General features: G+C 36.1%; 1 protein-coding gene across 4 annotated transcripts in view; it reads left to right on the forward strand.

Moving 5' to 3' along the window:
- The window catches only part of Myo9a (myosin IXA), a 227,184-nt gene that overhangs the window by 130,155 nt on the left and 79,975 nt on the right, over positions 1 to 17,054 (forward strand). For all 4 annotated transcript variants that reach the window (XM_023712466.1, XM_023712464.1, XM_023712465.1 and 1 more), the window contains 7 exons: positions 62 to 184; positions 6,442 to 6,522; positions 9,082 to 9,192; positions 10,750 to 10,872; positions 12,280 to 12,429; positions 13,741 to 14,060; positions 14,867 to 16,471. In XM_023712466.1, the coding sequence (XP_023568234.1) occupies positions 62 to 184; positions 6,442 to 6,522; positions 9,082 to 9,192; positions 10,750 to 10,872; positions 12,280 to 12,429; positions 13,741 to 14,060; positions 14,867 to 16,471 (2,513 nt within the window). The remainder of the gene's footprint in view (positions 1 to 61; positions 185 to 6,441; positions 6,523 to 9,081; positions 9,193 to 10,749; positions 10,873 to 12,279; positions 12,430 to 13,740; positions 14,061 to 14,866; positions 16,472 to 17,054) is intronic.

Consider the following 17,054-nt stretch of genomic DNA (forward strand, 5'->3'; position numbering starts at 1 on the left):
TATATATATATGATAAAAACTGAGGATTTATATGGAGAATTAATTTTTCCCTTCTCTTTAGCACCTGCTGGATGTAAATTCTTTGAAGCATCTGACAAGGCTGACCCTGCAGGATCGCATTACCAAGTCTCTTCTTCATTTGCACAAGAAGAAGAAACCTCCCAGCATCAGTGCCCAGTTTCAGGTTGTTTCCAATTTTATTTATACCACAAAAGATTGTGTTGCTTTCCAGTTGTCACTGAAAGGTCAGAGTGATGTGCAAAGACTTGACTAGGATATGATGATGTGACTAAAACCCATATTTCAGTGGTCACTTTGTAAAGAATTACCCAAGGTGGTAAAAATAAGTCACCTGCTCTTTTGTTTTTCATCCGTATGCCTCTGGATGGTGGATTTCTCAGTGAATGATTCATTAATTTCAGTGTAAGCAGAACATGAGAGGAATCATTATAAACCAAATCTGCCTTCAAACCCCACAGCCCAGTGTAGTCACTGCTAGCACAGTGGTATCTTTTTTGGTGGTTTGTAGTTAAGCTTTGTGCTGCTGCTGTCAGCAGTTATCTAAATGAGATTTTAGGCAATTGCGTTAACTTTGTTTATATTAGAAATTGAGGGGGTTTTGGCATTTAGGAAAATAAAATAATAGATTGGTTGAGTAATGTTCAAAATAATTGTCTGCAAGATATTTTTCTAAATTGTATCTACTCTGAAGTATTTCTGTCCAAGCTCTTTTGATAGGTACTACAAAAATAAGCTGAAAATTTTGTGGATAACTATTTGTATAAAAGAAGCACCATATCACTGTTAACAGGAAATTCTCTTGTCTGTGGTAGTTATATTTCTACATAATACTTTTTAAAATCCTCCTTTTAAATCCAGGATATTTGATTACAAATTATGTTACTAATGTGTTACTATGTATGTTATTTGGTTTATTAGCACTGGAAAGGGAACTCAAACAAATGCCAGTGGCCTTGTTAATTTAATTTAAGATGAAAGTAGAAGAGGCAGCTAGAATTTATGGGGCATTGTAGTGGAGAGGAGGAAGATGCACAGAAGCAGCAACAGAGCTACTAAGGGGTCTCCCTGAGTATGCAGCTGACTATTGATCTGTGCAGATGGGAGGGAAAACTACATGAGACTGAGAAAAACAACTACTAGAATCCAGTAGATGTAACAGTTTATATACACACATATCTAGAAGATTAATTTTGTTACCACCAGCCAGAATGGCGTGACCTCTTGGCACATGGACCAGAATGACCTAGCTTCAGTAATGAAACTGAAATAGTCCTAGTGTTAAAGCTGCTCTGCCCTGTCCTTGCAAAGTTTAAAGACAAGTTTTCAAAGAACCAAGTTCATTTTAAGGAGTGTGAGTACATTCTAGGGAAAATACTTGTTATTGAAAGAAATCCAGCAGTGTTAAAAACATCTAACATTAAATCAGAAATTACTTAGCATGCAAAGTATCAGGAAAAGAATCCATAACTAGGAGATAACTGGGCAGGGTGGTGCATGCTTGCAATCCTAGCACCTCTGTGTGTGGGGGGTGAGCTGGGAGGATTGTCACGAATTCAAAGCCAGCCTGGACTACATAGGAAGATCATTTCTCTAAAAAAAAAAGGGGGGGTGGGTGGGTGGTTAGGGTGGATTGTTCAGAGTAGAACTAAAAATAAGATGGTGTAAATAATAAATAAAAAATTCAAAATAGGCATTACAAATTTTTGAAATATGCTTAGTATAACAGACATGAATAGGATGGGAAAAATATAGAATATATTTGTCTTGAATGACAGTCTCTATATGCTGTCCCAGAAGAAGGGGCTATTATAAATTCCCCTCCCTCCTCTCTTCCACTTCCCCTTACAACCAGCAAAAAAGAAGGTTAAAAAGAGGTTCAAATGGAATTTTTAAAGATTAAAGATATATTATTTGATAATAAAAAGTAAGCTCAATAGAATTAACATTTATTAGTTCACAAGTAGTGAATTTGAAAACATATTTAGTTGAAAACTCTTGGGCTGGTGAGATGGCTCAGTGGTCTAAAGCACCTACTTGGAACAAGCTTGGCAAAGCACAGGGACCGTGGTTCGATCCCCCAGCACCACATGCCAGCCAGCCCCACCCCCTGGTGGGCTGAGCTGGCCACACACACACACACACACACACACACACACACTAAAAAAAAAATGTTTAAAAAAAAAAAAAGAAAACTCTTGAAAAAAATAACAGATGAGAAGAAGAAAATGACATCCATAACTTGTGGGATAAAATCAAGTTGTCTAACTAGGTGTTATTAGAATCTTGGAGAAGAAAAACATACTTGAAGAAATGTAAACCAAAATATTTTCTGACTGATTAAAGAATATCATTAAACCATAAGCAGAAAAACACACCAAAGTATGTAATATCAAATTGCTAAAACCCATGATGAAAAGAACATCTTAAACATAGAGGAAAAGAAGAAACCTTAATTAGGTGCAGAGAAGGTAAGAAAACATTGGATTTCTCATCAGAAACTATGAAACCCAGAAAACAACAAAATGATGTTTTTTTAGCTTTTATTTATTTTATTTATTTTTATTTTTTTATTAATTGTATTGAGAAACAAATAGCAATAAGACAGTTTCAAAATTGATTAATGGGACAGTTTTAAAGAATATAATATAGTAAAATAAAATTAGAAATGATATTGCATTAAGCAGAGTAATAGGAATTCAACAATGGTTGCTGTATTGTATGATGTTATCATTCAAATTAGATTTTTAGGTTACCAGATATAAACCTGAAAAATTGGTTAAAACAAAACAAAACACCACCAACAAAGTAGTTATAAAAAATTAAAAGAAAATTTAAGCATTAACCGCTTTCAAAAGACCAACAGAAATCAGCACTACACAAAATGATGATTTTAAAAGATTATAATACATAGCTAGAACTTTTGATATTTTTGAATCTCTTTTTCTTACTTTTCTCATTTCAGAGACAAAAATACCTGCCACCCAAGGTTAAAGGAGAAAAGGTTTATTTATAAGCTCACAGTTTGTAGAGATCCATAATTGACTGGCTCCAAGGCAGGGTGGATGGCAGAGGGTCAACTGTTCATGGTGGTGGAAGACAGCTAAAGCAGCAAGAGCAGAAAGGGAGAGAAGCAAGCCCCTTTTCCCTCCCTTATACTGTGTGAGGCTGCCTGCTCCAGGGCTGGTGTAGTACTCACACCACCAACCCCAGCACTAGACAATGCTTCACAAACTAGATTCAACTGCCTCTGTAAAGCCTGCCCTCCATGACTGCATGAGCCTGTGGGGAGACCTCCAGACAAATCATAACAATCTTTGTTTTAAAAAAAAATGAATGCTAGAGACTTTGCAGAGAAGAAGCCAAGAGATTTCATTATTACCCGATGTACATTACTGGAAATATTAAATATAAACACTGACAAATAATGATGGGGAAAAAAACCACTGGAGATTTAGGTCTCCATAAATAGTACTGGAATGTTATAGAAATGTAGCTTAGTTGGAAATTATTTTTCTCAAAAGGTAATTGGTTGTAGCAAACAAAAATAGTACTGTATTGTGGGTTAGAAATAAAATGTATGAAAAAATTATCATAGAAGAAAGTAAAACTTAGGTGAAAATAAATGATGTAACATTTGAAGGTAAAATGACAAAGGTGAAATCCTAGAGCAATTTTCTGAATTAGAAATAGGTGATGAGCTAGTAGCAAAACTACAGTAGAATCCTAAAATGTACAAAAAATAGAAGAAGCACCTGATTGACAAAAATAAATAGCAAATTGGTAAGAGATTTCCTCTCCCTTCCTTTGTCCCTCGTCCATCTCTTGTTAAATTGTATTTGGGATATTTCTTCTTAAGATTTTGTCTCCAACAGTTAAATGTCAGCTTAAATGAGTTAGTTCCTCTGGCCAACAAACTTTCTAAGTAAAATCTTTGAGATGATGCAACTTGAGCATAAAGGAAAGAATGATGGAGTATTTACACATAGATCATCCATGTGAAAGTGTGGCCACTTCACAAGTACCATGTCCCTGATCAATTCCTTAAGAGAACTTTGTGACTTACTTTGATATAATATTGTTGCTGAGATACATGTCTAAACCTGCTGATAAATCTGCTGTCTCTCTCCCAGCCTGACAGACATAGCTCAGCCACTCAAGACCTTCAGGCTTCTTGGAGACATTTCCTTCCTTCTGTCCATCCGTCCGTTTGTCTATCCTTCCTTCCTTCCTTCCTTCCTTCCTTCCTTCCTTCCTTCCTTCCTTCCTTCCTCCCTTTCTCTCCCACTCCCTCTCCCTCTCTCCTTTCTCTGTTTCTTTCTCTTCTATCTGTTCCTTCCCCTCCTCCCTCTCTTTCCCCCGCCCCCTCCCTCTCTCCATCCTTCCTTCTCTGTCTCTTTCCCTCCCTCTTCCCTTCCCTGCCCTTCTCTCCTTCTTCTTTCTGCCCACTTTCCTCCCTCTTTCCCTCCCTCTTTCCCTCCCTTTTTCCCTCCTCCCTCCCTCCCTCCTCCTCATCTTCCTTCCTTCCTTTGTTTCTTTCTTTGTCTTTCCCTCCTTCCTCCCTTCTTTCCTTCTTTTGGTGACAAGGTCTCACTATGCAGTTCATGCTGCCTTGAACTCGTTTTGTTGCCCAGGTGGGCTTTGCCACCATTATTGTTTTATTAATCAGCATAGTCCTTTGCTTGAGGTAGTAGAAAGTAAATTTTCTTTTCCCTATTTCTCAGATAAGTAAACTTCAGAATGGAAAAAAGTTACCAAAGAGGAATATTTCATTATGATAAGGAGTAATTTATTTTCAATATGTAATCCTAAGTGTATTTTCAATATGTAATCCTAAGTGTATGTTTTTAACAGAGGCCCTAAATATCTAAACACAAACCTCATGGAACTAAAAGAGAAAAAAATGGAAAAATCTGTAATTATTCTTGAATACTTTATCACATTTCTCAGTAATTCTTAAGATAAGTAGGCAGGGAAATATATGGAAGACTTGAACAGAACTGTTACCTTTCAGTAGCCTAATTGAGATGAATAAAACATTCCAGCCAACAACTCCATAATGTATATTCACTTTATGTGCTTATGGAATGAACACTTTCCAAAATAGATCTTAAGTGGCCTTTCATAAAACAAGGCTTAACAAAGTTAAAGTTAAAATCACATAAAATATTTTATTTGGCCATAATAGAATTAAGCTAAAAATCAAAGAATAACTCTCCTCAAATAGTTGGAAAAGAAAAATCAGATTTTTAAGTAGTACTTAGTCAAAGTGAGAGTAAAAAATTCAGAGTTATCTTAATAAATTTTTATTGGAATTAAATAGAAAAATTTATGTGCAAGGGCCGGGGAGATGGCTCAGTGGAGTAAGCACTTCTCTGGCAAGTACAAGGACCTGAGTTCAATCCCCGGTTCTGCCAAAAAAACACCTATGTGCATCGAAAGCAATACTCCAAGGTTAATTTATATCATTAAATATATGAACATATTGAAAATGTTCTTAGGAGATTAGCCTTAAGTCAATAATCTAAGCTTTTTACCTTAGTAAACTAGAAAAAGTATATATTAAACCCAGAGCAATTAGAAGGAAATAGAAAGGTAATAGGAGAGTTCAATGAAATTGAAAACAGAAAAAGAGAAATATCAGTGTAACCAAAGCAATAGTAGTTCTTTGACTGGATTTAAAAATTGTTAAATCTCTAGCTAGATGGATCCAGAAAAAAGAAGGTACAAATTGTCATTATTTGGAATGAAATAATGAACATTGCTGTATACTCTAGAACCATTAAAATTAAAGCAATGAAGTGCTACTATATAAGATACCATATTGGATGAATTTTAAAGTTTTTCAAAAATGTACACATTTGAATGAAGTAAAGGGATTGTGAAAATATAGTGACAAATTTTCTATGCTTATATTATTCTGAACTATGTGTGTAGTATTTACTGTTACCCTTAGGATCAGTGAGCTAGCTCAGGAGACTAAGTGCCTGTTTAGGCAAGTACAGGAACAGGAGGGGTGTGTGTGTGGGGGGGTGGGTATTGTTGGGTACTAGTACCACATCCTGTGCGGGCCCCGCCCCCAGATGGGCCCAGCCCCTAAGTCTGGGCATGGTGGCACACCACACACCTATAATCCCAGTGCTGGGGAGGCTAAAAACAGGAGAATCATGAATTTGAGCTGCATAGTGAGATCCTGTACCAGATACATAAAATTTTTTAAAAATTGAATTACCATCCTTAACTTTATCATAAATTTAACCAGAATGGGAATGTATAGTTTGTTTCCTAGAAACAAAACTTTTCTATGTATTTGTAGACAGTTTTTACATATTCTGGCAATATCATTTATTTTATAAGTTTATTTATAAATTGTTGCAAATTTGGAACTAGAGAATGTGCTAACTGTATTGCTTTGAATTGTAGGCGTCGTTAAGCAAGCTGATGGAGACACTAGGACAAGCAGAACCATATTTTGTGAAATGCATTCGCTCTAATGCTGAAAAGGTAAAAATGTTTTGTGAACGTTACCATTTAGCTTAGGTTACTTCAAACCAAAATTTAAATCCATTTTTGAAGAGATTGGAGAGGAAGAGAGCTGTCTATAATTTTTGTAAGGAAAATAGTGTTTTATAAATACTTTCTATGGCTCCTCTTCTCACATCCACATTTACCTGTCTTATTGTGTTTGTGCCCATTTGACTTAGCATCTCTAGCATTTAAAAAGCAAATAATCCTTGAAATTTCTTCAGAACTGAGTTTACTTCTGTCAAAAATTTCTTTTACTTAAAAGATTAATCTCTCTTTTGGGAAATATGCTATCCTTAATATTTTTCTCCTTTAGGGTTTCTTGTCCCTTTCTTCTTAGGCAGATCCCATGGTCATTCTTGATTCCTTTGTCTTTTCTATGGCAATTCCTATAACTAAGAAAAATAGACAACACAGAACATAAAAATAAGGGGTTTTTTTGTGGGGTGGTACTGAGCATCAAACTCAGGACCTTGTGCTTGCCAGGCAGGTGCTGTGCTGCTAAGCTTTATCCCCAGCCTCTACAAATAAGTATTCCTTTACAAGTAAATAATCATGTAAATCTTTGTCACTTTTGTGTTCATCATAGGAAGAAGTAGTTCCAGCCTAAACAGCAAGATTTAATAGGAATTCTGTTCAACTTTCTCACTTTTTACAGAAATAATCTGCAGGTCTGCTAATTAAAATTTTAGAGAAGTTACTTGATATCTTAGTCACTTTCTTCATTGTTGAAACACAGTACCTGACACCACAGAAGGAAAGGTTTATTTCAGCTTTCAATTTGTAGATGTTTCAATCCATAGTCAGCTGGCTCTAAGAAAGGTTGGCTTGGACTAGAAACAGAGAACATCAAGAGTGGAGTCAGAAAGGCAGCTAAAATCTTCCCAGGTCACACTCCTCAGGACTTGCCTACTCCCACCAGATCCTTCCTCTTACAAGCCAGCCAGTAGTAAGGCCCCATAATCACCTTCCTCAACCTCTAGCCTGTTAGCTCAAAGCTTTTGGGGGACATCAGGATATAAATTATAACATGTGATTATTATGTGGCTTAAACATTTTAATTTGTCCTTTATGTACTACAAACATGTACTAATAAAGTTAAAATGAAAAACTTTTAATACATGTAATAATAAACTGTAATTATAGGAATAACCTCTATTTTGTGGCCATATTTGTTAGCCATAAAGTGCCTATTTCTGCCTGTACTAAGTAGTTAGTATATGTTAGCTATTCTCTTCTAGTGACTACAAAACAAACTATTATGTTTAAATATAACTTTGAGGGGTCGGTCAAACAGCTCGGTGGATTAAAGCTCCTGCAAGCAAGCACAGGGGCCTGGGATTTGATCCCCAGGCCTGCCATGCCGGCCCTGCCCCCAGGCACCCTGAGATGGCAGTTGAGACTGGGTGTGGTGGCTCGTGCCTGTAATCCCAGCACTTGCGGTAAACAGGCGGATCAGACCCTTCCCTAAAGAATACAAAAAAGAAAAAAAAATAGAACTTTGAGTTTCAGTTATTGAGATCTTGCTATACATGGAGTTCAATTAATGAAGTAGTTCAGGAGTATAGAAGTACCAAATGTTAACTATTATTACCTGACATTATTTGCTCATTTTTTCTTTTTATTTTCCTTGATAGCTAGTGTGTTCCATCTAGCTGCAAGGGCAAGTGCTTGGGATTGCCTTAGACAGGCGATTGAAAATACTATTTAGGAAACAGAAAAAATATCAGAGGCTCCAAGTATATCTTGTTTTGAGTATCCAAAAACATGTATAATGAGATATCTTGGAGTGATAGGCTGTTGAGATTGGTGTTGAATGGCTACCTCCCATTAGCCTTTCCTTGTCAGTGCCTGTAGTAAACAAATTAATTCTGAGAGACTACAAGATTTTTCTTTCAGTGCTTCCTGCCAATATGATCATCAAAAAAAAAAAAAAAAAATTAGGGAAAAAAACTTCTTCACCTTATGTTGGAAAAAGCATCTTTAAGCTCTCATTTAACCATTTAACTGACAGATGATTTCTCATACTATTATAAAGTCAAATGAAACACAGATATGATAAGCTAGGTGTGGTAGCATAGGTCTAGCACTGGAGAGGCTGAATCAGGAGAATCACTTGAACCTAGATGTTCTAAATCAACATGGACAGCACAGCAAGACTCCATCTCAAAAAAGAAAACACAACTACTACAGAAATAAAAGTTCTGTACAAGTAGGTCTTGACTATGTTTAAGTAGATTACTTGTGTTACAGATGTTATAGTGACTAGACTTGCTGTCTCCTTCGTTAGCTGTATTCCTGTAAGGTCTTCAGCCTTTACAGCCAGAGATACCTGGATGCTTGGTTCTCTCTTTTTTCCTTCAGGGTCAACAGAACTTTTCTGTAGCTACTACCTGGGATGTAAGCCTTGACTGTGCTGTGACCTGACAACCTGCAGGCAGTCCCTAAATACTCAAAGTTAGCCGTGCTGATGAGACAGATAATAATTTGGAGATACAACTGTTCTAGGTTCACAGTTTTCCATTTGTTTTGTTTTAGCTGCCTTTAAGGTTCAACGATGCCTTGGTACTCAGACAGCTCCGATACACTGGAATGCTGGAGACAGTTCGGATTCGCCAGTCAGGATACAGCTGCAAATACTCTTTTCAGGTTGTGCTTCTGTAGTGATATTTATATATTCATATCACATAAATATTTTCGCCTATCTATTTCTTTTGGTCTCACTTGTTTATTTCTCTTAATTCTCATTTTCTGGTCTCTTTTGTATACAGACTTGAAAAAGTTTAAAAATGTACTTATTTTTGTTGGATACCAGCAATCTCACTAAGCTTGTGTTGTAATAGAATCCAGTATATGGCTATTATCTAATCAGAGTGTTTTCTAGTAAATTAAATGATAATGCAGTTCTTCACACTGATTGCTCCAGGAATTGAAGTAGTCAATCAAAATTATCTAGCCACTGATAGTTTTCATAGCAGGGTTTTCTTTAATAGGAAACTACCAAGAAGGTACACAGCTATTATTATCAGCTACTGCAGCTATATCTGTAGAAATTATATTGAAGCTGTGTGTGGTGGTACACGCCTAAAGTCCTATGACTGAAGTAGGAGTATCGCTGCAAGTTTGAAGCCAGCCTCAACTGCATAGGGAAACCCCATTTCTTTTCTTTTTTTTTTTTTTTTTTTGCTATTTTTTAAAAGTAATTTTAATGAGAAAGAATTAGCAATGAGACAGTTTCAAAACAGGTTAGTAGGACAGTTACAATAATTAATACATTGTATATTGTTGTCTTCGTACTAGTTATTCAGAGTACAAAATGCAGAGTACAATAGTGTCTTGTCCAAACACTATTAGTACAAATCTTTCTTCTCATTGAACTAAGGGAAAGTAGCTGTATATCTGTCCTAACTATGTTGTATATACATATATAGAGACATATGTAGATATGTATATATATATATTTTTTTTCACTACAAAATGGTCCTTCATTTATATCCCCCTTTTTTGTTTGATCAGAGATGGGTGTTCCATTGTCATTCAAATATTATAGGTGCTTGAGTTCAGCAAAATAATCTAATATAGTCCAATAGTCCATAATAGTAGTGGAAACCCCATTTCAAAAAAACGAAAAACAAATTTTTATATTGGAGTCTTTGTTGTACTGAGGAAGAAAACTTTAATCTCAGTTATACCCTTCTAATAGCTCCCATGCTAGGCATAGTAGCATACTCTGGTTGTCTCAGAATTTTGGGAGTCAGAGGTAGGAAGATTATAAGTTCAAGGCAAGCCTGGGCCACATAGTTACTTGGTTAGATCTCATCTCAAAAAAACACATTAAATAGCCTGGGTTCAATACTAAAAATAAAAGGGTGCCGCATTAGATTTTTTTTGTTTATTGGCTAAGAATTTCAGGTTTCTGCTAAATAATCGTTTCTTTTGTCTTTAATACATATTTCTCCAAAGAGATAATTAACTTTTGTCTTTCTTCTTCCATTTGATAGCATTAATATACAGAACTCAGTTTCTTTCCCTCTTCCCATTTTTTAAAAATTAACCTTTTATATATTAAATCAATAACTGCCTTTTTTGTTTCATCTGTTTAAAAGAAAAAGACAGAGTAATTAAGGGATAATTAACTTGTTTAGTGTTTTGTTTACTACAAATACAATTCTCGTGATTTTACAGCATTTTCTTTTTATTTTTCAGGATTTTGTGAGCCACTTTCATGTACTTCTTCCTCAAAATATTATTCCATCCAAATTTAACATTCAGAATTTCTTTAGGAAAATAAATCTTAATCCAGATAGTTACCAAGTTGGAAAAACCATGGTAAATATAATATATGTATGTATATATATCCTTTGTCAAAATTGAATAATTTTTGTATTTTCGTAATTTCAGTTGTTAATTATGAGGATTTTTATTTAAAAAGTAGTGCATCAAATTCATAAGGAAATTGATTAAGCTAAAATTATTTTTGTTTACTATAACTAATATTAACAAAACTTTTGGTCAGTCCTTTACTTGTGACTGTAATTTTAGCTGTAATTTAAACCATCTCTGACTAGATATTCCACCATCTTTGGCAACTCACTTGCCCAAGGTAACCTTATCCAGATTCATCTATTAGTCTTAATTTATCAGCAGCTTTCTTTTTTTTTACTTCTTTTCCTCTTCTCAGCCTAGAAGTCATTTTAGCTTACCCTTCAACATAATGGTTTTGCAAAATTCTGTTTCTCTCTTTTCTTACAAATGATATTTACATCTTTTCCCTTTTTTCTATTCTTTCTGCTTCCATTTTCTTTTCATTAGCTCTTATCTAAGTTACTCTTAGAATAAACAGATGTTTATCTGTTATTAATCTATTTTAGTAATTTGTGTAACTTATTTTATTCTGATCAAAAGGATCTTAATATATTTTGTCTTGGCCTCTTGCGCTATAATAGTACCCCAGTGACTTCCTCATTAAATTCAAACATCTTCCTCTGTTTAAAGAACCTTCAAATTGTGGCTTCATACCATTCATTATCCTCTTCATGAAAATGAAGGGTTCTGTTGTATTCTGTCCATGCCTTTATTTTTGTTTCAATGCCTTTTGTTGCTCAGGTGAGATCTTCTGAGCCTTTATTCATTGTTTTCTTGTTAGGGTACATAATATTTATCTGCATTTGACGGTAAAGTGCAAATTTTGTTTCCAAAGAGTTATGTCTTAATTTATTTTTGTATATCGCAAAACCTCTAAGAATTTATCAGAGGGAAGAAAAAGTAAGTAAATAACCTGATGGATAGTTTTGGCCATAAGAAATCTTTGATGAATGCTAGATTTTAAAAATGCTGTGCTGTCATTGGTTTATTCACATAATGATCAAGTTTCAAGATATGGTTCTCAATCTTTGCCTTATAACACACTTTAAAAATATTATGTTGACATATTTTCAATAGTACATTGAGTCATAGAAGCGATTTTTTCCCAAAGGAATAATGTATCCAGTCTCTGCAGGTAGAATTGTTGTATTCTTGTTCATCTTCCTACTCCTCCTGTGTTTTAATGTATTCTTTTCAATTTGAGAATGACTGTTCAGATCAGTTGATACAGGACTTCGTTTTTCAGTCTTTCATTTAAATGTCTGCATTTGTTCTTGTCTAAAAAGCCTGCTACAGGAAGAATATTTCATGGAAACAAAACTTTTATGTCTTCTTCTTAAGCTGCATTCCCTGTGTTTCTTCTTGTGGTAGATCTTCTTGAAGGAGCAGGAACGACAGCACTTACAGGACCTGCTTCACCAAGAGGTACTCCGTAGAATCGTGTTGTTGCAGCGATGGTTCCGGGTGTTGCTGTGTAGACAGCATTTCCTTCATCTGAGACAGGCAGCCATTGTTATCCAGGTGTGACGCAGAGGAGTCTTTGCATGAGATTGGCTGGTTTATTTGTTCTTTATTCAATAACAACTCACAGTTTCACTGTGTAACTCGTAATAATGATGTAAACTGCAGAGATGAGAATGTATTCTTGATTTTATAATGTTCACAACACCCAATAGATTACTACTGATTTGCTTAATTTAAGTTAACTTGCATTTATACTTGCAGTGTTTTGTGAGGTATGAACAGGTGCAAAGGAGTCATGTAACTTAATTTTTATTGAGATGGCTCTTTTTATGTAATAGTTTGCTTAGTGACATTTGAGAGCTACATGTACATTGCTCTTAGGCATTATTGGGTGATGGGCACCTTATGTCACATTTTTTTTTTTTCTGGCTCATTTAAGTTTATTAAAGTCAACAGTATGGGACATAAAAAAAATCAGATAAATATCAACACAATTACAATAACTTCTTGGTTCATGAGCACCTCTGTTTGTGAACAATTCTGTGAAGCTTTTTGTATTTTTTAGCACATACTGTATAGTGTTAATCAGTTCAGCATTACCTTACCAGAAGTGACAACAAAGCCACCATAGCAAGAAACAAGTTGGTATTTTTCTCTCAAAATACTTGCATTTGTTCATTTTTCTAGCTTTGGTCAAGTTGACACTCAAATCACTTCTCCAGTACTTCTTTTGTCTAGTGACAGTCTGCAGCAGATCTGTATGGCAGTTACTTTTTTAAAAATTTAGTGTAAATAGAGCTTTCTGAACAGTTACTGTAGGTGTACACATGTGTTCCCATATTTTCTCCCTTTTCATTTATTGAGCATTTCCTGTAAGCTTGTATTAGCTCATTTTATAATTATCTATGAATTTTCTAATATGTGAGTCCCTACAGAATGTTAACAGACCAGTTACATATGTATACATACCAGTTACATATGTTTGCATACACATTTTTATCTGTTATTATTTCTCTCATTTTTTATATTCTTGGGTATTTGCCACAAGACATTTTTTTGTGTATAAGGAAATCTTTAGTGTCTTCATCTTTAGTTGCCTTAAACCTATTAATATTATTAGAGCAAATTGTATCAAAAAATATTACTTGTTGAAATGAATTTGTAGGGCATGAAAACATCCAAAATTTTTATGTTCTATAGTTAACTTGATGAAGGTTATTATTTAAAGTAGTTGTTTATTCAAGCATATCTGGAAGACTTTTTTATTCAGTGACAGTTTAGCTATTTAGCCACTTCTGAGAAATTTATCCTTTTTTCTCATTTTTATGGTGACATGACTGACGACCCATGTTGTTATTTTCCTCCCAGAGATTCTGGAGGAATTACCTAAATCAAAAGCAAGTCAGAACTACAGCTGTGCAGAAGGATGCTTTTGTCATGGCTAGTGCAGCTACTCTCCTCCAAGCTTCCTGGCGTGCTCACTTAGAGAGGCAAAGGTACTTAGAGCTACGGGCTGCAGTCATCATCATCCAGCGGAAATGGAGGAACCTCTGTAGGTACAGGCACATGGCTGCCACCTGCATACAGGCAAGATGGAAGAGCTACAGGGAAAGTAAGAGATATCAAGAGCAAAGGAATGCAATTATCCTTTTGCAGTCGACGTATAGAGGATTCACAGCAAGACAAAGGTAATATTTGTTGCTAGTACTATTACTAGTTATATACAGTTTATTTCTTCACTACACTGGCTGGACTTGAACTCACCATGTAGCCCAGGCTGGCCTCGAAATTGCAGCAATCCTCCTGTCCCTATTCCCTGAGTGCAGAGATTATAGTCTTGTGCTACCACACCAACAGTATTCAACTTTTTATCTATAGTAACATTCATTTCATATGTAAGGTCTGTCCTAAAGTAAAGATATTATTAAAATAAGAGCTGTTCTTCTGAGTTAGTTTACATTTTGGCTGGAATGCCCAGTTAGAAATAATATACATAGCTGGGCACGATGGCACACACTTATAATCTTAGCACTTGGGAGCCTGAGGCAGAAGGATCACTACAGGTTTGAAGCCAGCTGAGGCTGCATAGTTAATTCAAGGCCAACCAAACTTACAGAGCAACAGCCTCTCTGGGAAAAACAGACAGACAAACCAAAAAAAAAGAAACTTGATATTCATAATGAATGTCCTCTGTCTCATGGAAATGGGAAAATTCAAATGATATGATTAAGAAATCCTTAAGTATTACAAGATGAAAATTTTAAAGCTAGGTGCAGTGGCACATACCAGTATTGCAGCTGTGGAGTGGGGATCACTTAAACTTGAAGTTTAAGGCCACCCTGAACAAGTGCAGCATAATAGACTATCTTTAAAATAAGAAAGAAAAAAACTGTGACTTTCCATTTCTTTTTAAATTTCTAGTATTTCTAATCAATGCATTCTCTTCATTGATAGCCAGGTTATCTATAACCCATTTATGTCTGTTTTCATGTAGATTTAAAGCCATAAAAGAACAGAAGCTAAAAGAAGCAAAACTAGAGCATGGATTAATGAATGTTAAGGTATTTGGAGCTCTGGGAATTCGGGGTTCAGACCCTTCAGAGTGGGAGGACCGTTCCTTTGACAGCAGAGTGAAAGCCATAGAGGAAAGTAAATCTGTGATGGACAGTAATCGTGTTGGCCATGATGGTTCAGTGGAGGGTGCAGAGGAGTCTCTGGACAAGAGACAGGAGAGAGCCAGAAGCCAAAGTGGTGTGGACTTACAGCAAGAGGTGATTGTCAGAGAAAGACCCAAGTCATTGGAAGATCTCCATCAGAAAAAAGTAGGCCGGGCCAAAAGAGAAAGCCGGAGAATGAGAGAGCTAGAGCAAGCTATATTTAGTTTGGAACTACTGAAAGTTCGTTCTCTTGGTGGTATGTCTCCTTCAGAGGAGCGCAGATGGTCTACAGAACTGATGCCTGAAGGCCTCCAGTCTCCACAGGACACTCCTGATAGTGAAAGCTCTCAAGGAAGCTTGGAACTTCTGAGCTGTGAGGACAGCCTGAAGAGTAAGCTAGAGTCTGTAACTTTAGATGAAGGACACTTGCAGGCTCCATCGCCAAAGATGTCTCACAGTCTAAAATCTGATTCACAGGACAATTCGCTCGGTGTCTCAAGTGAGACCAGCTCTGTAGGGATTGGAAAGGGAGCATCCTCTGACTCAGAGACCTTAAAGAATGGGACTTTACAGGAAAAGCGGGTCTGTGGTTCTGAGCCTATCACCTGTAAGCCACAGCAGAGAGACTCATCCATGTCAAATAGTTTGCCTACATTTTTTTATATTCCCCATCAAGACACCCTGAAAACAAGTTCCCAGCTAGACACTAGTGTCCAAAGAAACAAACATTTGGAACACAACCACACAATGGGGACAGCTCATATTTTAGATTTCAGCAAAGAAGCTAGAAAGTCTCACTTCTCAGGAGACCAAGTGGTTCCTTCTTTGAATATGGATTCTTCTAATAATGTGCTTAAGAAATTAGAAAAACTAAACACAGAGAAGGAAGAAAGGCAAAAGCAGTTGCAGCAGCAAAATGAAAAAGAAATGATGGAACAGATTCGAAAGCAAACAGATATTCTGGAAAAGGAGCGCAAAGCTTTCAAGACAATCGAAAAGCCAAGAGGTGGCGAGTCTTTCCTGCCACCATCATTCTGTCAGTCAAAGCCAAGAGCAGAAAGGCCAACCTCTCTATTTATTCCAAGTGCCCCAAATAAGGGAGAACCCAGTGGACTAGGATCCCCATCAGTACTTGTAAAAGATTCTGGTTTTGCCCCCAAAGACAGTTCTTCTGCTCATTTACCCCTTCAGGACCGACCTGTCACACTTTTCTTTGAAAGAAAAGGAAACCCCTTCCAATCTAGTAGTGTCAAAGAATTGTGCAAAACAGAAAGAATGGGCACCCAGCAGGATATTACCAGCAAACACACTAATAATCGCATCTCAAAAAGAGAACACCTTAGACCAGGTCAGTCTTATGACCACAAGCTTGAAGACCCTTCCAGAGAAGGAACTACAAGGGCCATTTTCTTCACATCAAAGGACAATGCAAGTATTCCTGTGTAAGTAAAATGTTTACTTGTGGCTACAAATGGACATGTTCTTAGAGTTTTTTTGTTTTTGTTTTTGTTTTTTTTTAATACCAGAACTTGAATTCAGGACCTTGAACACTTGCCAGGCAGGCACTTGCACCACTGAGCTATATTCCCAGCCCTTTTGAGGTATTTTTATGGTGTCTTTTCTGCTCCACTTATTTATGTAGTCATTTGTTTTCTTTTTGTAAAAATACTCCTTAGAAACAAAACAAAGCATTGATTCTTTAGCCACCTGAAATTGGATACAGTTGTACCCAGAATTCTCTGAACACAAGTAGCAAAGTTCTTTATTCTTCCTCATTAGGTCAAAGAGTATGTGCAAAGGGCAGTTATACACATGTGCAGGTCTCTCTCAAGCTGTGAAACGTAGCTCTCCAAGCTGGCCAGAGTCAGGCTTTAATGAAGTTAATGTCTTTTGTGGGTCTGTTTATGGCCTTCGTTATTTTCTTTATACACGCATAGGTATGGATGTGTGTAGTGGGTGGGTGTGTTTGAGTATGTGATAAATACATAAATTTACTATCTTTCACCTTTTTTTTTTTTTTTTTTT

This window comes from Octodon degus, unplaced genomic scaffold, assembly GCF_000260255.1.
Source record: "Octodon degus isolate 3935 unplaced genomic scaffold, OctDeg1.0 scaffold00026, whole genome shotgun sequence".
NCBI lineage: Eukaryota > Metazoa > Chordata > Mammalia > Rodentia > Octodontidae > Octodon > Octodon degus.